Source organism: Pan paniscus, chromosome 3 (assembly GCF_029289425.2).
Source record: "Pan paniscus chromosome 3, NHGRI_mPanPan1-v2.0_pri, whole genome shotgun sequence".
NCBI lineage: Eukaryota > Metazoa > Chordata > Mammalia > Primates > Hominidae > Pan > Pan paniscus.
Genome location: NC_073252.2, coordinates 148578381 through 148603590, shown reverse-complemented (window position 1 = coordinate 148603590; position 25210 = coordinate 148578381). Strand labels below are relative to the sequence as shown.

General features: G+C 35.1%; 2 protein-coding genes across 6 annotated transcripts in view; one reads left to right on the top strand and one right to left on the bottom strand.

Annotated features, from left to right (window-relative positions):
- The window catches only part of LRBA (LPS responsive beige-like anchor protein), a 799485-nt gene that overhangs the window by 330621 nt on the left and 443654 nt on the right, over positions 1-25210 (top strand). The window lies entirely within an intron of this gene.
- On the bottom strand, positions 5585-12130 carry LOC103785619 (protein archease-like). Its single transcript, XM_034959242.3, has one exon. The coding sequence runs from the start codon at positions 10114-10116 to the stop codon at positions 9619-9621; it is 498 nt and encodes a 165-aa protein (XP_034815133.1). The 5' UTR covers positions 10117-12130; the 3' UTR covers positions 5585-9618.

The following is a 25210-nucleotide window of genomic DNA, read 5'->3' as shown; positions in this document are numbered from 1 at the left end:
TACTTTTGATTTGCATTTCTGTGATGATCAATGATTTTGAGCATCTTTTGTTTTGTTTTGTTTTTTGAGACAGAGTCTTGCCATGTTGCCCAGGCTGAAGTACAGTGACATGATCTTGGCTCATTGCAACCTCCACTGCCCTGGTTCAGGCGATTCTCATGACTCAGCCACCCAAGTAGCTGGGATTACAGGCCTGTGCCACCACACCCGGCTAATTTTTGTATTTGTAGTAGAGATGGGGTTTTGCTGTGTTGGTCAGGCTGGTCTTGAACTCCTGGCCTCAAGTGATCTGCCTTCATCAGCCTCCCAAAGTGCTGAGATTACAGGTGTGAGTCACAGTACCTGGCCCTTGAACACTTTTTCTTTCTTTTCTCTTTTCTTCTCTTTTCTTTTCTTTTCTTTTTTTTTTTTTTTCAGAGCCTCACTCTGTCACGCAGGCTGGAGTGCAGTGATGCGATCTTGGCTCACTACAACCTCCACCTCCCTGGTTCAGGGGATTCTCATGGCTCAGCCACCCGAGTAGCTGGGATTAAAGGCCTGTGCCATCATGCCTAGCTAATTTTTGTATTTTTAGTAGAGATGGGATTTTACCATGTTGGCCAGGCTGGTCCCAAACTCCTGGCCTTAATTGATCTGCCTGCTTCGGCCTCCCAAAGTTCTGGCATTACAGACATGAGCCACTGCACCCAGCCTGAACACCTTTTCATGTGCCTGTTTGCCATTTATATGTCTTCTGTTGACAAATGTCTATTCAAATATTTTGCCCATTTTTAAATTGGATTATTACTTTTTCCTATACAGTTGTTTGAGTTATTTACATATTCTGCTTATTAATCTCTTGTCAGATGGGTAGCTTTGCAAATATTTTCTTCCATTCTATGGGTTGTCTCTTCACTTTGTTGACTGTTTCCTTTGCTCTGCAGTAGCTTTTTAACTTGATATCATCCCATTTATTCATTTTTGCTTTGGTTGCTTGTGACTATGGGGTATTACTGAAGAAATTTTTGCTCAGACCAATGTCCTGGAGAGTTTCTTCAGTTTTTTTTGTAGTAGTTTCACAGTTTGAAGTCTTAGATTTAAGTCTTTAATCTATTTTGATTTGATTTTTACATAAGGTGTGAGGTGTAGGGATCAAGGTTCATTCTTCTGCATATGGATAACTAGCTTTCCCAGTGCCTTATATTGAAGAGAGTGTCTTTTCTCCAATGTTTGTTCTTGGCACCTTTGTTGAAAATTCATTTCCTGTAGCTGTGTAGATTTGTTTCTGGGTCCTCTTTTTGTTCCATTGGTTTATGTGTCTGTTTTTATTCTAATACCATTCTGTTTTGGTTACTATAACTCAGTAATATAATTTGAAGTCAGATAATCTGATTCCTCCAGTTTTATTCTTTTTGCTCAGGATAGCTTTGGCTATTTTGAGTCTCTTGTGATTCCACATAAATTTTAGGGTTTTGTTTTCTTTCTTTGAAGAATGTCATTAGTATTTTGATAGAGATTGCATTGAATCTGTAGATTACTTTGTTTAATATGGATATTTTAACAGTATTGATTTTCCAATCCATAAACATAGACTATCCTTCCATTTTTTTATATTCTCTTCAATTTCTTTTATCAGTGATTTATAGTTTTTATTATAGAGATCTTTCACCACTTTTGTAAAATTTATTTCTAGGTATTTAATTTTGTATGTTTCTATTGTAAATGGGATTACTTTTTTGAATTCATGTTCAGATTGTTCACTGTTGGCATATAGATATGCTACTGATATTGATCGATTGCTTGAGATGGGATCTCACTTTGTCTCCCAGGCTGGGTTGCAGTGACACAGTCATGGCTCACTGCAGCCTTGAGCTTCTGGGCTCAATCAGTCTGCCCACCTCAGTATCCTGAGTAGCTGTCACTACAGGCATGTGCCACTATGTCTGGCTAATTTTTGTGTTTTTTATAGAGGCAGGGTTTTACCATGTTGCCCAGCTGGTCTCGAACTCCTGGGCTCAAGCAGTCCACCTCCTTATCTTCACAAAGTGCTGGGATTATAGACATGAGCCATCATGTCTGGCCACTACTCATTTTTGTATGTTGGTTTTTGTATACTGCAACTTTACTGAATTTGTTTATCAGTTCTTATAGTTTTTTGGTGGACTCTAGGTTTTTCTAAAAATAAGATCACATCATCTGCAAATAAAGATAATTTGACTTACTCCTTTCCAATTTAAATGCTCTTTATCTCCTTCTCTTGTTGGATTACTCTAGCTAAGGCTTCCAGTTCTATGTTGAATAATAGTGGTGAAAGTACATGTTCTTGTCATGTTCCAGATCTTAGAGGAAATGCTTTCAGTTTTCTCCATTCAGTATGATACTGGTTGTGGGTCTGTCATATATGGCTTATTATGTTAAGGCATATTCCATTTGTATCATGTTTTTTTTTGAGGGTTTTTATCATGAACGGATGTTGTACTTTATCAGATGCTTTTTCAGCATCAATTGAAATGATCATTTTTTTATCCTTCATTCTGTTGATATCATGTATCACATTGATTGATTGATTTGCATACATGGAACCATCCTTGCACCCCTAGGATAAATCCCACTTGGTCATGATTAATGACCTTTTTAATGTATTTTTAAATTCAGCTTGCTAGTATTTTCTTGAGGATTTTTGCATCAATATTCACCAGTGAGATTGGCCTATAGTTTTCTTTTTTTAATATGTCTTTGATTTTGGCATCAGGGTAATATTGGCCTTGTAGAATTAGTGTGGAATTCTTCCCTCCTCTATTTTTTGGAATACTTAGAGTAGGATTGGTATTAGTTCTTAAAATGTTTGGTAGAATTCAGTGAAGCCATCTGGCCCCAGGCTTTTCTTTACTGGGATACTTTTTATTAAGGCTTCACTCTTGTCACTTGTTATTGGTCTGTTAGGTTTTAGATTTCTTAATGGTTCAATCTTGGTAGGTTTATGTATCTAGGAATTGATCCATTTCTTCTAGATTTTCCAAATTTATTGACATATAGTTGCTCATAGTAGCCACTAATGATCCTTTGAATTTCTACCGTATCAGTTGTAATGTCTCCCTTTTCATATCTGATATCATTTGTTTGGATCTTCTCTTTTTCTTAGTCTCACTAAAAGGTTGCCAATTTTGTTTATCTTTTCAAGAAGCCAACTTTTTGTTTAATCACCCTTCTGTATTGTTTTCTTCATTTCAAATTCATTTATTTCTGCTCTGAACTTAAGTATTTCTTTTCTTCTACTAATTTTGAGTTCAGTTTACTGTTACTTTTCTAGTTCTTTAAGATGCATTATTAGGTTATTTATTTGAAGATTTTCTTTTTTTTTTGACATGGGCATTTATAGCTATAAATTCTCTTCTTAATGGTGCTTTTGCTGTATCCTGTATGCTTTAGTATGTTGTGTTTTTATTATCATTTGTTTGAAGAAGTTTTTCAATTTTATTCTTAATTTCTTCATCATTACACTGGTGATTCAGGAACATATTAATTTCAATATATTTGTATAGTTTTTAATATTCCTGTTATTATTGATTTGTAGTTATATTTCATTGTGGTCAGAGAAGATGCTTGATATTTCAGGTTTTTTGAGTGTTTTAAGACTTGTTTTGTGACCTAACGTATGGTCTGTTCCTGAGAATGACCCATGTGCTGAGGAGAAGAATGTGTATTCTGTAGCTACTGGATGCAATGTTCTGTAAATATATGGCTGGGCGTGGTGGGTCACACCTGTAATCTCAGCACTTTGGGAGGCTGAGGCAGGTGGATCACCTGAGGTCAGGAGTTCGAGACCAGCCTGGCCAACATGGCGAAACCCCGTCTCTACTAAAAATACAAAAATTAGCTGAGTGTGGTGGCATGCGCCTGTAATCCCAGCTGCTCAGGAGGCTGAGGTAGGAGAATTGCTTGAACATGGAAGATGGAGGTTGCGGTGAGCTGAGAATCATGCCACTGCACTCCAGCCTGGGTGACAGAGCAAGACTCCATCTCAAAAAAAAAAAAAAAAAAAAAAAAAAAAAAAAAAGAAATGTTCTGTAACTAACTTTAGATCCACTTGTTCTGTAGTACAGATGAAGTCTGCTGTTTCTTTTTTGATTTTTTTTTTTTGTCCGTGAGATCTGCCCAATGCTGAAAGTGGGATATTTTGATGTGTCTAGCTATTATTGTATTGGAGTTTATCTCTCTCATTAGTTCTCATAATATTTTCCTTATATATTTAGTTGCTCCAGTGTTGGGTGCATGATATGGTTTGGCTCTGTGTCCCCATCCAAATCTCATCTTGAATTGTAATCCCCACGTGTTGAGGGAGGGACCTATGATCCCCATGTGTCAAGGGAGGCAAGTGATTGGATCACTGGGGGGCAGTTTCTTCGATGATGTTCTCGTAATAGTGAGTTCTCATGAGATCTGATGATTTTATAAGTGTTTGGAAATTCCTCCTTCACTCTTCTCTTTCCTGCCAACTTGTGAAGAAGGTGCCAGTTTCCCCTTCGACCATGGTTGTAAGTTTCCTGAGGCCTCCCAACCACGTGGATCTGTGAGTCAATTAAACCTCTTTCCTTTATAAATTACCCAGTCTTGGGTAGTTCTTTATAGCAGTGTGAAAACGGACTAATACAGTGCATATTTATTTACAATCGTTATACCCTCTTGCTGGATTGACCCCTTTATCACTATATAATGACCGTCTTTGTCTCTTCTTACAATTTTTGTCTTGAAATCTATTTTATCTGATTAAATGTAACTACTCCTGCTCTGTTTTGTTTCACTGACTTGGAATATCTGTTTTCATCTCTGTATCTTCAGTCTATGTGTAACTTTATAGGTGAAGTGTGTTTCTTACAAGCAACATATCATTAGGTCTTGTTCTTTAATTCATTCAGCCACTTTATTTCTTTTGATTGGAGAGTTTAGTTCATTTACATTTAATGTTATTATTGATAAGTAGAGACTTACTACTGCCATTTTGTTATTTGCTTTCTGGTTGTTTTGCAGACCTCTCTTCCTTTTTTCTTTCCTTGTCTTCCTTGTAGTGAAGGTGGTTTTCTCTGGTGGTATGATTTAATTTCTTGCTTTTTATATTTTGTGTACCCATTTTATTTGTTTCAGTTTGAGGTTATTACAAGGCTTGCCAACACAATCTTATAACCTGTTATGTAAAACTAATGGCAACTTCACTTCACACTGATTGCATAAAGAAACAAACACACAAAAAGGAACCTAATAAAAACTCTATGCTGTAACTTTGTCTCTCTAGTTTTAAACTTTCTCTTGTTTTTCTTTTTATCTCACTGTACTATCTATGTCTGGAAAAGTTTTTGTAGTTATTATTCATTGGTTCATTATTTAATCTTTCTACTTGGTATATTTATACACTCCAATTACAATGTAATACTATCCTGTGCTTTTCTGTGTGCTTACTATTACCAGTGAGATTTGTACCTTCAGATGGTTTCTTCTTGCTCATGAACATCCTTGTCTTTCAGATTGTAGAGCTCCCTTTAGCATTTCTTTTAGGACACGTCTGGTGTTGATGAAATCCTTTAGCGTTTGTTTGACTGGGAAAGTCTTTTTATCTCCTTCATGCTTAAAGGATATTTTCACTGGATATACTATTCTAGAGTAAAAGTGTTTTTCTTTCAGCACTTTAAATATGTCTTGCCACTCTTGTGGCCTGTAAGGTTTCTGCTGAAAAGTCTGCTGCCAGATGTATTGAAGCACCATTGTATGTGATTTCTTTTCTCTTGCTGCATTTAGGATCCTTTCTTTATTCTTGACCTTTAGATTATTAGATGCCCAGAGGTAATCTTCTTTCTGCTTGCTGTTCTATAAGCTTCTTTTACTTGAATTTGATATCTTTCTCAAGGTTGGGAAAGTTCTCTGATTATTCTTTTGAATAAACTTTCTACCCCTCTCTTTTTATCTACCTCTTCTTTAAAGCTATTAACTCTTAGATTTGCCCCTTTGAAGCTGTTTCCTGATTTTGTAGGCATGCTTCATTTTTTCTTATTCCTTTTTCTCTCCTCTATGTATTTTCAAATAGCCTGTCTTCAAGCTCACTACTTCCTTCTTGATCAGTTCTGCTATTAAGAGACTCTGATGACTCTGATGCATTCTTCAGCATGTTATTGCATTTTTCAATTATAGAATTTCTGCTATATGTATGTGTGTGTGTGTGTGTGTATATATATACATACATATATATATATATTTAAATTTATTTTATTTTATTTTATTTTTTGAGACAGGGTCTGGCTCTATCACCCAGGCTGCAGTGCAGTGATGGGATATCAACTCACTGTAAACTCCACCTCCCTACTCATTCTGCTTGATTTAAAAAAAAAATTTAATCCTTTTGTTAAATTTATCTGATAAAATTCTGAATTTCTTCTCTGTGTTATCTTGAATTTCTTTGAGTTGCCTCAAAACAGCTATTTTGAATTAACTATCTGAGTTGTCATATGTCTCTGTTTCTTCAGAATTGGTTCCTGGTGCCTTATTTAGTTCATTGGTGAGGTCATGTTTTCATGGATGATGTTTATACTTGCTAATGTTCTTCAGTGTATGAGCATTGAAGAGTTAGGTATTTATTATAGTCTTCACAGTCTGGGCTTGTTTGTGACTGTTGTCCTTGGGAAGGCTTTCCAGGTATTTGAAAGGACTTGGACCCCAACCCCAATAAGGCTGTGTTTTTTGCTGACTCGTAGAGGTACCATTTTGGTGGTCTTAGATAAGATGTGGAAGAATTATCTGGATTACCAGCCAGAGGCTCTTGTTCTTTTCCCTTTCTCCCATACAAACAGGGCCTGTCTCTCTTTGCTGAGCCACCTGCAACTGGGGGTGTGGTGATGCAAGTAAGTCTGTGGCTACCACCACTAGGGCTGCGCTGGGTTAGACCTGAAACCTGCACAGCACTGGGTCTTGCCCCAGTTTCTTCCCTTCAGGGCCGTGAGTTCCCACAGGCTCCAGGAATGTCCAAAGTGCTGTCTGGGAGCCAGGGACTGGAGTTAAACAGCTTAGCAATTTTCCTGATATTCTGTTCTACTGTCATTATGCCTGCACTCAAACCACAATACAAAGTCTTTCCTACTCTTCACTTTCCACAGGCAGAGCTGCCTTTCCTTGTGGCCACCCCCACCACTGGTCCACAGGGGATTCCTTCAGGCCACCACTGATGTTTACTGAGAGCCTAGGGGCTCTTCTGTCAGCTTGTGATGAATGCTGCCAGGCCTGAGACTCGCTCTTTAGGGCAGTGAGCTCCCCTCTGTCCCAAAGCACATCTGGAAATGCTGTCCAAGAGCCTAAGCCTGGACTTTGGGACCCCAAGAGCCAGCTTATTGCTCTACCCCCATGTAGCCGAGCTGGTACATAGGATGCAAGACAAAGTTCCCTTTATTTTTCCCTCTGCTTTTCTGAAACATTAGTAGTATTTCACTGTAGGCACCATAGCTGGGAATATGCTGGGTCACCCCTGAAGCTAGTAAGTCTCAAAGCCCAAGACACATGGTATATTCCCTTCGTTATCACTGCTGGTTATTCAGGGCCCAAGAGTTCTTTAATCTGCAGGTGATGAATCCTACCAGGACTGGATCCTTACCTTCAAGGCACTGGGTTCACTTTTGGTCCAGGTTGTGTCTAGAAATGAAATATCATCTGAGAGCTAAGGCCTGGAACGGGGCCTCATGACTCTGCCTGGTGCCCTATCCTACTGTGGCTGAGCTGGTATCCAAAATGCAAGTCAAAGTCCTCTTTACTCTTTGCTCTCCTCTCATTAAGCAGAAGCAAGGAGTAACTTTCATTGCTATGAGCTTCACTGCCTGGGGTTAGGGCACGGCTAATGCAAGCACTTCCTTAGCCATGCAAGCTGGTGTCTCTCTAGGTCATGTGCCACCCTAGTTCACTGGCCCTGAGCCCAACCCAGCACTAGGAGGAACCTAGAAATTGCAGTCCTTGTGTCCTAGACTGCCTTTCAAGTTTATCTAGGAACCCAGTGTACTTTAGCCTGGGTGGCGAGGCTTGCCAAGAAACTCATGTTCTGTCCCCTGGGATATGTCATTCCCCTCTGGCTAGGGCTGGTCCTCATGCTCCCTCTATGGAAGGAGCCCAGCATAGCTTTATTCTTTGCTCTGACAGGGCAGCACTGAGACCAATGTAAAGTTCTCCAGTCGTTGAGCTCTCCTTCCCCAAAGTGCAGTTTCTGTCTGCAGTGCATGGCCACTGCTGGGCGATGGGGCAGAGGTGGCATCAGTGATTCAAGTCTGTCTCTCCTGCCCCCCTCAATGCCTCTTTCCATGATATGAAGTTAAAAACAAGTACTGCGATCGCTCACCTGATTTTTGGTTCTAGTGATGGTGCTTTGCTATGTGCAGATAGTTGTTAAAATTTGGTGTTGCAGCAGGTTGGACAAACGGGATAGGCCTCTATTCTGCCATCGTGCTCTGCCCTCCTCTGATGTTGATTTTTATTTTACATATGTCAATTCACACTCTCTTATGGAGGCTGAGGATATTAGTCACTTGTATGTTCCTTTTATTTTCTCTCCCCTCACCTCCTAATTTTTAGTTATATTTTAATTTTCATATTGTCTAAATTTATAACATTCATGTTTATAATCACATTTCTTATAGTACTTGAGTATTTGTTCTTTATTTAAGTGAATTCAATACTCACTCTTCATTTTCCCCAACTTTATTAGTTGGAACTTAATTTCCAGATTCTTTCTTTTGACTCAGTTCTTAATTGGCTGCATTTCATGGTTATTCTTTTTCCACAAGGGGCTTATATGTGTTGTAAACTTAAAGTTCTTCCATGTTTAAGAATATTTGCCTGCTATCTTTATATTTGAATGGCATTCTGCTTAACTTTATATATTTTTTTCTGGGTGTGGAAATATATTTTCTCAAATTTTTTTTTTTCCAAATTGGATTTAGCACCAGGCTGCTGCTGACATCAGCGTTCTGTTCTGGGGGGAGGGTGGAAGGCTTGCATTGCAATGGAAGGGCATGAGGCACTTGCTGCCACAGCAGATGATCAACAAATGAAGGACCATAACTGCCCCGTAGGAATTGAAGAATTCTTTAAAGTTTGACTATTTGGGGAACACAGACCAAGGACGTGCCCTAATTTTCCATTTTGGAAAGTCACAGTTCAAGTTGTAAATTTCTGGCTGGTCGTGGTGGCTCACACCTGTAATTCCAGCACTTTGGGAGGCCAAGGTGGGCGGATCACTTGAGGTCAGGAGTTCGCAACCAGCCTGGCCAACAAGATGAAACCCCATCTCTACCAAAAATACAAAAATTAGCCAGGCATGAGGTAGCGCATGCCTGTAGTCCCAGCTACTCGGGAGGCTGAGGCATGGGAATCGCTTGAACCTGGAAGGCAGAGGCTGCAGTGAGCCAAGATCGTGCCACTGCACTCCAGCCTGGGGGACAGAGCAATACTCCGTCTCAGGAAAAATAAGTAAATAAATAAAGTTATAAGTTTTTGTTCTACAATTTCTGTATTTCAGAAGATACTATAGAATTTAATTCACATTGTCTTCCCAAAAGGAAGAGAGAGAAAAAAAAAAACCCCCAGTTCTTCTTAGGAGTCTTTTCTTTTTTCGTCTTAAATGTCAATGATCACAAAAACTTCTGGGTTTTCTTTATTATAGACCTGCATTGCTGAATATGTTATAACTTTGACTTCTGTTCCCTGAGGGTGATTGGACAATGAAAATTCTTCTCTCCACCCAATTGATTGTAATTGGAAATGTCTTTGATCAATACAAAGTACTTTCACTTCCCAGGGTATGAAGAATTCATCAGCATTGGACTTATAAAGCCACTCATCTAAAAAGTGAAAAAGAAAAGTAGAAACTTCTTGGGTTTCTACTTCTATTGTTTGGAGAGGCTCCACAGTCCTGGTATCTATCATGTAACCAGATATGGCCATTGCACATTGCTCAAATGCTTCCTCCAGAGTATCTCCCCATGTGTGTAACTGGACATCTGCTGTATGATCCAAATACTCGTAATTCCTATTAACTGGCGGATAGTTGGCCTTGATCGCCTTCTGTTCCTCAGTCAAATTGTAATCTCTAACATCTCCCCCTTTCTGTGCCATGACTGCCTTGCTTGACTTAATATTGTTGGGTAACACTTAAATTCCCTTAGAACTTTGCAGACATTGCTTTGTTATCTTCTGACTTTGAATGTTGCTTTCAGAGGACAGTCTGATATTTTCCCTTAATTTCTGATTTGCTTTTTGTGTCTTCTGCCTGTGATTTCTTTGTCCAAAAAATTCTTTAAGAGGAATATGGTTCAGTATTGAACATTATTTATCAAATTATCCTGGGACATAGTTTCTTGTTATAATCAGCAGATTCTGATTTTTCCTTCAGTTCTTAGAAAATTTTTTAGATTATACTTTGAAATACCACTTTCACTTTATTTTGTTTTTTCTTGCTTAGTAACACTTAATAATATGTTAGATATATGTTTGTCTTTCACATCTATTAGTTATTCCTTAGTTGCTTGACTTTTTTTGATCCTTAGCCTTATTTTTCCACCAGTAAGTACATTTTTAATGTTTTATTTTGTCCGGGATATTTATTTGTAATTTATTTATTATGTCTATAAAGCTTATGTTTTGTTCCTAATTTTGTTTATTTAGGACTTCAGCCTCTTTCCTTAGTCACTTTATTTTGAGTTTTATCTTATTTGCATTAAGTTTTTGTTATGTTGTTCATTAGAAAAAATAATCATGAATAATTTTCTTTTACTCCTTGAGATACTTTTTCATCAGATGTTTTGTCTTTTCTATATTAACGTTTTATTTTAAATTTATTTATTAACTTATTTGTTGATTGATTGGTGCTATATGTTTGTATAACTACCATACTTTTTTGTTTCATTGTGTTCATTCTTAGAATGCTCTGTGCAGATATTCTGTTGGCTTAGACAACAGGATATCTTAGTGACTTATTTCCCTCTCCATTCTCTGTGTAAAGCTAATATTTCCCTCTGCTGAGCTACAGTTTGATTTTTGTAGAATATCCTATGGCCTATCATGAAGAGGAAGAGCTTATTTGAAATAGGTGAGGAGTCTTTCTTAGAAATCCTCATTTTTTTCTAAGATTTTGTTAAATATTTTCTACCAAGTTCATTCTATCTCATTAGACTATAGACAGTTCTCATGGGAAGATGTGCTTAGGCTTTGAATCATTTTCCTCAGTCATTTAAGAGAGTAGAGTCGAGTTTACTTCTGTTTTAGTGAATCAGCCGCATTTTTCAATTTCTTGCTTCACCAGTATTTGTTCTGTAAGTTTTTCTGGCATCTCCAGGTAGAAGAGGAAAGAGGTAATGTTACCTACTCAGTTTGTTTCTCTCTGTATTTGAAGGCGTTAAGAAAATTATCAGAATTTTGTCAACTTACCAATATTGCTTTGGGGGCATGGGGACATGATTAAGAACTAAGCTTTGTTGCTCCCTCAGTTCTAGAACCAGTTTGTTTTTGTTCCCCTTGGCAACCAATTTTTTAATGTTTGGTGATTTATGGTGCATTCCTTACATTGTTTCATTATTTTTAAAAATTATTTTTTGTTATTTATTTATTTTTTGCTAATTTGTTTTTAGGAAATGAGGAAGGAAAAAATATGTAATTGCAATATCAGCCTACCATCCTAACCTGGAATCTATTTCTTAGTGTACTTTCTAATTAATTATGGAGATGCTTTCTTTGTTGTAACTATGGGTTAAGATTGCACTTTTTTTAAATTTGAAATTTAGTGATTGTGGTGGTGGGTAGTGTGTGTTCTTTTGTGTGTGAATGAGAGAGAATGATGGAGTAAACGTGGAATTGGTGTATGAATGAGAGAGAACGAGGAAGGTGGAAATGTGGAATTGAAAATTGAAGAAATGTTTCTAAAACTCTGTTGTGAAAGAGATTAAATTGATTTGATCTGAAAAGTATATATATTTTCAGTTTCGGTGAGGAATGATGGTGCCAACAGTAGCTAATATTTCATGAATCCTTATGCTATTTCAGTAGCTATTAGAGGTATATATAAGTAGCAACTAATTCTTACAACAAACCTCTGAGATAGTACTGATATTATCCCTCATTTTATAAGTTTGAAAATAGCATGAAGCAGAAATAACCTAGAGTTACAACTTGGATCCAGATCCAGGTAATCTGTTTCCCAATTACTAATCTATGAATTTGGTTCAAATTTTATTAGATTTCTAAAGACCATGTGAATAGGATCTAATCCTGGAATACATTGCAGCTTTATTCTAAGCTATTTAATTTTATGTTTTGTCTAATATAGTTTTTCATTTTAATCATTGTGCTATGAGATTTGCAATATTGTGTAGTAATATTTTAAGGTGTTATAATAAAATTTCTAAATAAAACAAGAAATATTTCCAAATAAATATTGTTGTTACTTAAAATTTTAGCAGAGAAAATATATTTGTTCATCTCTTCTACATCAGAGTCAATTTTAAGAGAGCAAACGTATATTTTTTTCTTATGTCTGCTAGTCTTTACCCTTTTTCAACAAACTTCAATTGGTTGAAGTATGCTCATGTTCTAACTGTATTGCTCTTAAACAATACTCTGCAGGATGAGGCATTTTTTTTTTTGAGACAGCTTATATCTTAGAGGTTATCTGTATTCAGCCTTGAATTCAAGCTGTACATTCTTAAATAATATAACTGAATTTTATCTACTGCTAATTACCTTCTTCTGCAAAAAAAGATGTTGTCATCTATTTAATGTACGATTTGTGGTTGTAAAGTAGCTGACTTGTTTCATTTATTATCAGAGGATTGATGACAGTGTAGATCTGCAATGTGCATCTCTTTAGTTCATTGCATGCTTATCATTGGAGTGGGATATCCTTGACATTTTATGCTTTTGGTTTACAGAGAGGTTCCATGAATGTCATGACATCATTGATGAGCTGTACATCTTAACTTTGTTTCTTAATCTTATGGTTATAAACAGAATATTTATGAAAAAAATTATGTCATGCAGAAACATTATACCTTGTAAACATTGTGCATGTGTGAATATACAAGTTTCCTGGCAATCATTTTTGTAAAGAAGGTTGTCTTTTAGAATTTTAGTTTCTTTAAACTAATGTGATATATCTGTAAAACATATGTACTGATGATTATCACTTAATGATTTTTCTTTTAGGAATCTATGTGAGTTAAAATCAACTTCAGTAAGAATTTTCAAAAGGTCTTTGGGCCAATGTTGCTTTGAATTTTATCTAACATACTGTAGAACTCACTTGTTGCTAGCTTCAGTGGAACTGCAAACCAGGTGGTCTCTCGGTTTTTTTGAAGTAATAAAAATGGAGTATTTTTTTTTTATTAAATAAAGACCATGAAAGCACTGATTATTATTATTATTATTATTATTATTATTATTACTACTACTACTATTGTTATTTTGAGACAGAGTCTCACTATGTCACCCAGGCTGGAATGTAGTGGTGCGATTTTGGCTCACTGCAACCTGAGCTTCCTGGATTCAAGTGATCTTCCCACCTCAGCCTCCCGAGTAGCTGGGACTACATGTGCACACCACCACACCTGGCTAATTTTTGTTTTGTTTTTTGTAGAGATGGGGTTTTGTCATATTGCCCAGGCTGGTCTCAAGCTCCTGAGCTCAAGCCTCCCAAAGTGGTGGGATTACATATATGAGCCACTATGTCTGGCAAATATAGCAATCTATATATTTTTTAGGTGAAGAATTCAAAGATTTTTTTCCAATTAGCAAGCAAAATATTTTTATTAAAATAGTGAACATTTTTGTGAGTACTTATAAATTTTTAAAAATAAACACTTCTATAGTACCACTTGTTTTTCTGAATTCTTAACAAATATAAAATAAATTATCATAACAACCCTTTGAGGTAAATGTTATTATCTTCAGCCCAATTTTACAGATAAGAAAACTACAGCAAGGCTCAGTGGTTTGTTCTAGGTCATATAGCTAGTATGTGATGAAGCTTGGACTTGAACCAGGGTAGTCTGATACCCAGTATAAACTGGTGATCTCTTTGCTATGTGGCCTAACGTCATCTATTAAGTGATTTAGTACACATTGTCTCATTTCAGTACCACAACACATCCTTGATGTATGTATGCAAGGTAGATTGAGAGAATGTGATTTAGCTTTGATCACAGAACAATTAAATCCATGATTCTGAATTAGAACCCAGGTTTCATAACAATAACCCAGTACAGTCTGTCCCCATAGCCTCTGTCGACTTCATGGCAGTGTTTTGCTATTGTAATAATATATTCTATTATTGTACATATTCTTGACAGTTCTAAAGGAATGTGAAACATTTTAACAATTACATATTTTAGTGTTATGTATTTTAGGGTAATGTACATACCAATTTTAGAGCTAATCATGAGAAATTATTCAATTTTCCTCTTAAGTAGCTGCTTTTCTCCTCATTGATCGATTTTTAAATTTAAACGTGTTTATTTTTCTAATTATAAAAATGAAGTATTTTTTAATATAGAAAATTTAGAAAATAAAAAATGTAAAGAATGAAAGTCATTTATTGTCTAGCTTGAACATCTGTTTATCTTCGTTGGATTTTGCTTTTTGTTTTTGACTAATTTGAAATAACTATAGATGTAAAACAAGTTGCGAAGGTAATGCAAAGGTCATACCTATTTTTTACCCTGTTTTCTTTTTTTTATACACATATACTCATTTAACTTATTAATGGAATCTACCCATTCACCAAATTAGAGTCGTATGCGTGCTTCTTTAAAATCTAGCGTTAAAATAATGTATTGTTAGCAATTTGCCATTTGTGAAAATTTTTGAAAATGTGATTTGTAACAGCTATTTATATTTCCAGTATAAATATGTACTTATTTATTTTACCAGTCTCCATTCTTACACACTTAAATTATGTATAGTTTGCTTTTGTAAATAAAGCTTTGAGGAATTTAGTGTTCAGAAATCTTTATTTATGTTTCTGATTTTTTAGTTTGCTAAAGTCTTTTAAGTGAAAATCTGGGATCAGAGAATGACTTCTTTTGAGAAACTTTATAGTTTTTTCTCATTTCTCTGTTCCATTGCCATAATTGAATAATTTTCAGTTTGATAAATAAAAGCATGTAGAATCTTGTTTAAAGTCTGCATTGCATTTAATTTCTAGTGAGAATGAACACTACTTCATTATAATCATGATAGTTTTAATTTTTTTAATGTCTGTTTGTTTCCTTTGCTCATTCAAACAAAATCTGTGTTAGTGATTTTCTTACTGATTTGTATATGGCTTTATATGATAAAGGTTTTTTCCTCTGTTTTATTTGTTGTAATATGTTCCCCCAGAACTTTCTTTTTATCATGATTTGTATTATAGATTTATAGTCTCTTAAATTTTAATGCAATTTAAAGTTTTTTTCTTTATTATTGCTTTCCTTATTTTTAGGTTTAGTAAATTATTTTCCATTTCAAGATTATTTAAATGTTCTCATATATTCTAGATTTTCTGTGGTTTTATATATATATATACTTTTTTCTTGTTTCTCTGTGGTTTTATATATATATAGAAAATCTAGAATATATATTATATATAAATAACATATAAATAAATATATATATATATAGAATATATATATATATATATATATATTTTTTTTGAGACAGTGTCTCACTTTGTTGTCCAGGCTGTAGGGTGGTAGCATGATCATGGCTCACTGCAGCTTTGACCTCCTGGGCTCAAGTGATCCCCCCATCTCTGCCTCTTGAGTAGTTGGCCCCACAGGTGTGTGCCAGCATGCCTAGCTAATTGTTTTAGAAACTTTTTGTAGTGACTGGGACTTGCTGTGTTGCGCAGTCTGGTCTCAAACTCCTGGGCTCAAACAATCCACCTACCTCAGCCTCGCGAGCAGCTGGGACTACTGGTGTGTGATACCATGCTTGGCTAATTTTTTATTTTTGGAAGAGATGGGGGTTTCACTGTGTTGCCCAGGCTGGTCTCAAACTCTTGGGCTTAACTGATCCTGCTACTTTTGACCTCCCAAAGCCCGGGATTGCAGGCATAAAACACTGTGCGTGACTGATTTTTAATCTTTAAAATATTTGAGATATTTTTATTTGTATTATATAAGACTCTAATCTGATTTTCTTTAAATGCTTTTAATCAGTTTCTCCAAAATGATCTCTCTTCGGTTTGCCAAGCTTTCTTTATCACATATGACTCTCATGTGTCTTAGGGGCTAATTCAAGGGATTATATTGTGTTTCATAAATTTTTTTCCTTATTGTTCATCACCCAATCATTAAGTTAATGTAACATTTTTTGGCTTTTTTCTTTTTATTATGTAAATATAAAAATATATAAAAGTAGAGGTAATAGTATAAGGAACATCCATTATCTAGATTTAACAATTGCTTGATTTTTATTTCTTGCTGAAGTGTTTTAAAGTACATTATAGACTTTGTGACAATTGACCACTTAGTACTTTAGTATGAATCTTTAAAACATGAGGATGTTTTCCTATATAGTTACAACATCATTATCATTTGTAAAAATCAGTGACAATAATTCACGAATGTGTTCTAATACTTAATATCCTGATTTCCCCAGTTGTTTTAAAAGTGTCTTTACTACCCTAATTCCTCTAACAAGTATCTATTGAAGGACCACACATTACAAATAGTTGTTAAATTTCTTTAATTTTTTTTTAAAAAAATGTTGGGACAACGAAAGCTTACAGAAATGTCTCAAGTACTGAACAATAATAAAAAGATTTAATGAGATATAATTCATATAATTTACAATTCACCCATTTAAAGTGTACAATTCATTGGTTTTTAGTATATTGAGAGATGTGCCACCATCACCACAATCCATTTTAGAACAGTTTAATCACCCCAAAAAAGAAACCCTGGACCATAATTTATTAGTCACTCCCTGTTTGTCCCTAAATTACCCCTAGACAACCATGAGTCTGCTTTCTGTCGATTTGCCTATTCTGCTGATTTGATAACATTGTAATTGCAGTTTTATATGATAGGTGGTGTTTTGTGATTGACTTATTTTACTTAACATAGTATTTTCAACTTTATCTAAGCTGTAGATTTTCTGGGGATGAAAGAAGGTGAGATTTTAGGATGGGACACTTTCTGGAATTTAGTTCATTTATGTTTCTTTGCATCCTATCGTTATTAGTGTTGGAGCAGTAATTTCTTGCAACTTTTGTACATCCTACTTAGAAGCCAACATCCATCTAAATTTTTTAATTTTAAATATTGTTTTTAAGATGGATAATATATTCATAGTTCTAAACATACAGAAGAGTTTACAGGAAAAACTTTTCTGTCTTAGGGGAATCAGTGTTATCAGTTTCTTATGTTCCCCTCTGCCCCCAAAATATTTTATACAGGGCATAGAAATATGTTTTGTATTCTTTTACATGGATGGATGTATCATATACATACTGTTGTGCACCTTGCTTTTTTCTTTTTTACTTAAAATAACATCTTCGTGTGAGCATATACTGAGCTTTCTAATTTTTTGTGCTTTGTATAATCAGTATATATTTTTATATCTCTATATTTATTATAACAGGTCTTCATTATTTGACATTTATGTTGTTTCTATTCTGTGGTATTACGTGCTCCTGTTTATAATTTTGTATTCTGCATTTTGTTGATATATATTTCTGTAGGTAGCTATTGAATTTTATATTTTTCTTTATCTATTAAATTATATTGTTTTCTTAATGTCATCCGTAAAAATAATGCTGTATATTAACAAATTTTTAAAACCCGTCTTACTTTATATGGATAAATCCTCCCAGATGAAGGGTGGGTTTTTTTTTTTTATTTGAGACAGAGTCTCGTTCTGTCGCTCAGGCTGGAGTGCAGTGGCGCCATCTCGGCTCACTGCAAGCTCCGCCTCCGGTGTTCCCGCCATTCTCCTGCCTCAGCCTCCCCAGTAGCTGGGACTACAGGCGCCCGCCGGAACGTCCGGGTTATTTTTTGTATTTTTGGTAGAGACGGGGTTTCACCGTATTAGCCAGGATGGTCTCGGTCTCCTGACCTCGTGATCCACCTTTTTGTTTGTTTGTTTGTTTTCTTGTTTTTTTTGTTTTGTTTTGTTTTGTTTTGTTTTGTTTGGAGATGGGATCTCACTCTGTCACCCAGGCTGGAGTGCAGTGGCCCAGTCTGAGCTGACTGCAACTTCTACCTTCCGGGCTCAAGAGGTCCTCTCACCTCAGCCTCATGAGTAGCCACCACGCCCAGCCAATTTTTGTGTTTTTTGTAGAGATGGTGTTTCTCCATGTTGCCCAGGCTTGTCTTGAATTTCTGGCCTCAAGCAGTCCTTCCGCCCAGGCCTCCCAAAGTGTGAGAATTTCAGACTTGAGCTATCGCCTCTGTCCCTAGGGTATTTTTTTTTTTTAAACATAACCATTTCTAACTTTTTAAAGGATTTTTATAACTATTTAAAAGTGTTCTTGGTTTTCTTTTGTTGTAGGCCAATGTTATAAAATAAATAAATGGGCCATTTTGTTTTTTCAAAGTGCCAAGTCTGGGACTTATTTATCCACTGGGATAAGTTAATTGTTCTCTAATTCATTTGTAACTGTTGGTAACTATATTGTTTCCCTCCTGCGTTTGTTTTGTTTTGGTTTCGTTTATTTGAATGCTTGGTTTCACTTCTTTTTAAGTAATAAAACCAAGTCAGGGTATGAATTTTCTTCTGTTAACCGCAGTGGTTTCATCCTTTTTTTTTTTTTTTTTTAACGTGATGTTCTCATTTTTATGTTGTAAATAGTTGGTCTTTTTTGATGTAGTATTTATTTAGTTTCCAAGGAATTTGTCGTTTATTATTACTTCAAATTTTGTTATTCTTTTCTTATTTTGTAGCCTTATGAGCAGATAGTATGGCCTGTAGAATTTCTGACTTTGAAATTTATTGAGTACTTTTACTTGGCCTAATTTGATATTATGCTTGTATTTATAGGCTTTTATGTATGTTTAAAAAAAGAACTATAATAAACCACAACATTCTGATCTATAATTGTAATAAAATTTCCACTAAGGTATTTTAAAGAACTTAGAAAAATGATGATCAGGCCCATTTGAAAAAATAAATTAATATTCTAGTCTCTTCTGCACGAAGATCAGGAAGGCATGATTAGCTGTATGAAAATTAAATGTGGAAATTGTATTACGGATCAGGTATCAGAACACAGCATAACATTTTTCAGGTTTCTGAAGATAATAATTTTCTAGTGTTTTAAAAATACCAGACAATGTCAAAGGAATATATTTGTAGATTCATCATTTTAGATAGTTCTACAGTGAAAAGTTAACAAACATTAAAACTGAAAATAAAGAAAAAAATTAGGTGAAGAAATTTTAAATATTTCTACATATTTTTAAATATGTAAAATTATAAAATTTGAGAATATCAGGATTCATAGACAATTGGAAAAGGTATGAATAGGAAGGAGAATACCAGTTGTAATAAAAAAATGCAAATTAAAGTGACAAAACTATTGAAATACTTTTTCTGTCAACGGATGAACAGATAAAAAAGTGAGTTTTCCATACAAGGAAATATTATGCATGTGTATGTACTTGTATATGTATAATATAGTGTGTGCTTTTATATATTATATATTTATATATGGATGTACATATATAAATTCTAAAATTTGAAATCACAAGTTGTATAAATAAAATTCTTATGTCAGAGATTTGTTATGAAGAAGAAAATATAATTCTCCAACAAATATTCTTTTCAACAAGTTTTATTCTTAGATATTCATTTAGTATTTTTTTCTAATTAAAGACAAATAGTATTACCTATTTTGTTTCATATTTAATATTAATTCATAACTTCTGTTATAATACTAACAGTCTAGGTTTAAATATTTTAAAAAATATTTTGTTGCTTTGGGTCTAAAACTGTAATATATTCCTAACATATAGATTTTTCAGGATCATATGTATTATCCATATATTTTTGAATTCTAAGTTTTTTATTATTGTATACTGCAAAATTTCTTGATACTTTTACATGACTTCCTGCATTCTTTCTAAATCATGTTCAGCAGCCAGCTTCTCTGCATGATTTCTCTTCAGTAATTAAATTTAGCATTTCCAGCTGCTGAAAAATTTGTTGGCCTTTTCTGTTCATTTGTGTTTCCTCATGCGTAAAATGTAAGACATCCACATATTTTTAATTCTTTCAGAGTACCACTGTATAGGCTGAGTTTGGCACTTATATTCTGTGAATGGTTTGCTTTATCAACCTTAAAAAGAAATCTAAAATATTAATCTTACATGTTTATTTAAATATGAATCTGATCTATATCAGATACGTAATTACACTGAGTGACTTCCTTCTGGTAGTTTAGAAGGGATTTAGATTTTTTTTTCTTCTTTTTCCTTTTTTTTTTTTTGAGATGGAGTCTTGCTCTTTCGCCAGGTTGGGGTGCAGTGGCGCGATCTTGGCTCACTGCAACCTCTGCATCCTGGGTTCAAGCGATTCTCCTGCCTCAGCCTCCCGAGTAGCTGTGACTACAGGCGCACACCACCATGCCCAGCTAATTTTTGTATTTTTAGTAGAGGCAGGGTTTCAACATGTTGGCCAGGATGGTCTCAATCTCTTGACCTCGCGATCTGCCCACCTTAGTCTCCCAAAGTGTTGGGATTACAGGCATTAGCCACTGTGCCAGGCATAGATTTTGTTTTCTTAGAATATTTTACTAGATTGTTTTTAAATATATGTAATTTCAGACACCTGTCTTCTCTTTTTAAGCATAGATATAAGCAGTTACACAGATCTACAAGTTGAACTGATTACCGTCATTATTAATGATTCTTTGATTTCAACATAGCAGAGCAACTTTAAATAGAATAAATAGGCTGGATGTGTTGGCTCACACCTGTAATCCCAGCACTTTGGGAGGTCGAGGCAGTAGGATCACTTGAGCCCAGGAATTTGAGACCAGCCTGGGCAATATAGGGTGACCCCATCTATATAAAAATTAAAAAAAAATTAACTGGGCATGGTGGCATGCACCTGTCATCCCAGCTCTTGAGCCCAGGGTGTCAAGGCTGCAGTGAGCCATGATGTTGCCACTGCACTCCAGCCTAGGGAATAGCGTGAGACCCTGTCTCAATAAAAAGAAAAAAAGAATAAATAAATGTATGTCTGTTGTTTCACAGTACTTTATTTAAGAAACTGTAAAGCAATTATATGAGGGATGCTTTTTGATGTAGATAGTGTTTTTGGAAGGTGTTTACTGATATCACCAAGTCACATATCTGTCTTCAGAGAATATCATGCCTATAATTCAATGCTCATTATTCTCCATTACTTTAAGCACTTTTTGTAGGTAATGTCATTCTTTGTAATAAATTATAAGCATATTCCTACAGCTCGCTAGTTTTAATATCTCAAATGGTCTTTCTTTAAAATATTAATGGGTTCATATATAAGCAGCCAATAGAAATCTGGATATAGTTTCCACTTGTGGGTTTATTTAAAATTATAGTATTAAAAGTGTTATATTTCAGGTCCCTTATTGAGATTCTGATTTGACCAACAGATGCATGGTATATGATTAGTTGGGCAATTTTAAGTATTTACTAGCCTTTTTTCCCAAATCTACATTGCTTTTCTCTTCTTTACCTTACATAATATTGTTAAATACAATCTGTTTACATAATAAAATGACCAGATATAAAATAGGAAGATAGTAACAATGCAAATATTTTTGATTCAGCTGTTAATTCCCTTCAATTGCCCATTGTTTTTAGCAGAGTATCAGCCCATCAGTGATGAAAGCCATAAAATTCTTATCAGAAAGCATAGTGGTAAACCTTTATGACTTTGAATTTGGAAATAGATTCTTAGAATACCATGAGCATGAAGAAGAAAATAAAAATTAGTAATTGGATGTCATCAGAATTAAAAATTTTATGCATCACAGGATATTTCACTTTTATCAAGAAAGTGAAAAGACAGTCTACTGTATAAGATTTGCAAATTTTTTTTTACTTAATGCAAGGTCTCTCTCTCTCTCTCTCTGCCACCCAGGTTGGAGTGCAGTGGCGAGATTGTGGCTCATTGCAGCCTTGACTTCCTGTGTTCAAGCAATCCTTTTACCTCAGCTTCCTGAGTAGCTGGGAGTCCAGGCGTGTGCCACTATGCCTAGCTGATTTTTTTGTATTTTTGGTAGAGATAGGGTTTTACAATGTTGCCTAGCTGGTCGCAAACTCCTGAGCTCAAGCAATCTGCCCTCCTCGGCCTCCCAAAGTGCTGAGTTTACAGGCATGAACCACCATGCCCAGCCTGAGATTTGCAAATCTTATATCACTTATATACTGAAGTCTTATATTCAGAATATGTAATAACTCTTTCCATTTAAAAACAAGAAGACAATCCAATTAAAAAATGAGCAAAGGATGTGAGTTGATTTTTCTCCAGAAATGAAATATGAATTGCCAACAAAGACATGAAAATATGTTTAATATTATTTGGAAACATTTAGGAAACTGCAAATCCAAACCACAACCACACCCACAAAATGGCTAAGGTAAAAAGACAATAGCAAACATTGGTGAAGATGGAACCTTCATATGCTGTTGGTGGAATGTAAAATGGTGTAGCTGCTGTGAAAAACAGTTTCGCATAAACTGTTTTCTCAAAAATTTAAACATAGAGTTACCATGCAACCCAGCAATATCACTTCTAGTTGTATACCCAAAAGATTTGAAAATTGTTACTCTACAAATACATGTAGGTACACATTCATAGCAGACTATTCACAATAGCCAAAAGGTGGAAAAAAAACTTTTGGTGGTTAATTTCATGTGTTAACTTGACTGGGCTATGGGGTACCCAGATTAACGATTATTTCTGGTTGTGTCTGTGAGGGTATTTACAAATGAGATTAGCATTTGAATTAGTTGACTCAATATAGTACTTTGCTGTCAGTCTAATAGTAAATCTTTAAGTCAACTTCCTTTGTATATTGTCTCTCTTTTGTCTGAGCTTCCTCATGGCGATCTGGCTTCAAGGGAATCTATTTCCTCCACCACCACCACCACCACTCTCGAAACTTCTCCTTGGGAACCGTTGACCTCAGTGTAACCAAAGGCAATGTTTATCCTTTTTTTTTCATTTTCATAAACCTCATCTCAATATCTAATGCTGTTGTCTGTTCTCCCTTTCCTGACCATCAACAGAATCTTATTCTCTCAATCACTCCTTCTCCATTGCATTTTTTTCTTTTTTTCTATTGCATTTACATACTGGATTTCCTTGGGACTTTATTCTATACCTTCTCTTTTTGTTTAGATTTCTTTGCTAATTGATTCAGTCTGTTTCCATAGCTCTTACATGTTATAATATTCTGATAATTTAAAAATCAGAAACTTCAGTTCAAATTCTGAGTACCATACTTGTTCAATCTAATTTTATATATGTACTTGGCTATCTCACAAACATCACAGTACTGTGTAACTAGATTGTTAAGAGCAAGGGCTCTGGATTTAAACAGGTTAGGTTTTGGTATTTTTACAAATACTTTTCAAATTTTTAACCTTTGTGAATAACTTCTTAGCCCTCAAGTTTCTTATTTGTGAAATTGAGGGTTGTAATGCAGTTGTGAGAAGTGAGATCCATTGGAACAATGTCTGGCATATAGTGAACACTCAATAAATGTGAGCTGCTATGGGTTGAATATTGCTAATTCAAAACTCCGAAATTCAAAATGCTCCAAAATCTAAAACTTTTTGAATGCTGACATGAATTTTAAAGGAAATACTCATTGGAGCATTTTGGATTTTGGATTTTCAGATTAGGGATGCTCAAGCAGTAAATATAATGCAAATATCCCAAAACCCAAAATACAAAACATTTCTGGCCCCAAGTGTTTTGGATAAGGAATACTCAACTTGTATCATCTTCATTGCATCATAATTAATATTTTAAAAGGAACTCTGGATTTTCATTTACCCTAATCTTCCAAATCGTAAAGACAAGAGTCATCCTTGAATTCTTTGTTTTCCTCTCAGCCATGCATTCAAATGTCCTGAGAATTCAATCTTTATATTTTCTCTTGAAATTGTGTACTTCTTACATCAGTTCATTCACTTTGGATATAACTGGCTTTCATCTGGATGACAACAGACTTTTTTTTTTTTTAACTTTTAATTTTTGTGGGTATATAATATGTGTGTGTGTGTGTGTGTATACACACACACACACACACACATTTTTTTTGTTTTTGTTTTTTTGAGATGGAGTCTCACTCTGTTGTCCAGGCTGGAGTGCAGTGACGTGATCTCGGCTCACTGCAACCTCTGCCTCCCGGGTTCAAGCGATTCTCCTGCCTCAACCCCCTGAGTAGCTGGGATTACAAGTGCACACCACCATGCCCCGCCAATTTTTTTATTTTTAGTAAAGACAGGGTTTCACCATATTGGTCTGGCTGGTCTTGAACTCCTGACCTCGTGATCTGCCCTCCTTGGCCTCCCAAAGTTAGGATTGATGGAGTACATGAAGTATTTTGATAAAGGGATGCAATGTGAAATAATCACATCATGGAAAATGGGATATACATCCCCTCAGCATTTATCTGTTACAAACAATCCAATTATACTATCTTAGTTATTTTAAAAATGTACAATTAAATTTGAATCCTCTCTTGTAGCTATTTTGAAATATACAATACAATATGGTTAACCATAGTCACCCTACTGTTCAGAAGAACACCAGAACTTAGTCCTTCAATCCAACAGTAAGTGTGTGCCTGTTGACCAATCTCTCCATGTCTCCACCTTCCTCCTACCCTCCTCAGCCTCTAGTAACCACTATTCTATTCTGTACTTCTCCAAAATCAACTTTTTTAGGTTTCACATATGGTGGGGTCATGTGGTATTTGTCTTTTTGTGCCTGGCTTATTTTACTTAACATAATGTCATCCAGGTCTATCCATGTTTTTGCAAATGACAGGATTTCATTTTTTATGGCTGAATAATATACCATTGTATATGTAAACCACATTTTCTTTATCCATTCATATATTGATGAATCCTTAGGTTGATTACATATTTTGGCTATTGTGAATAGTGCTGCAATAAACATGGTAATGCAGGTATCTCTTTGGCATGTTGATTTTATTTCCTTTGGCTATGTACCC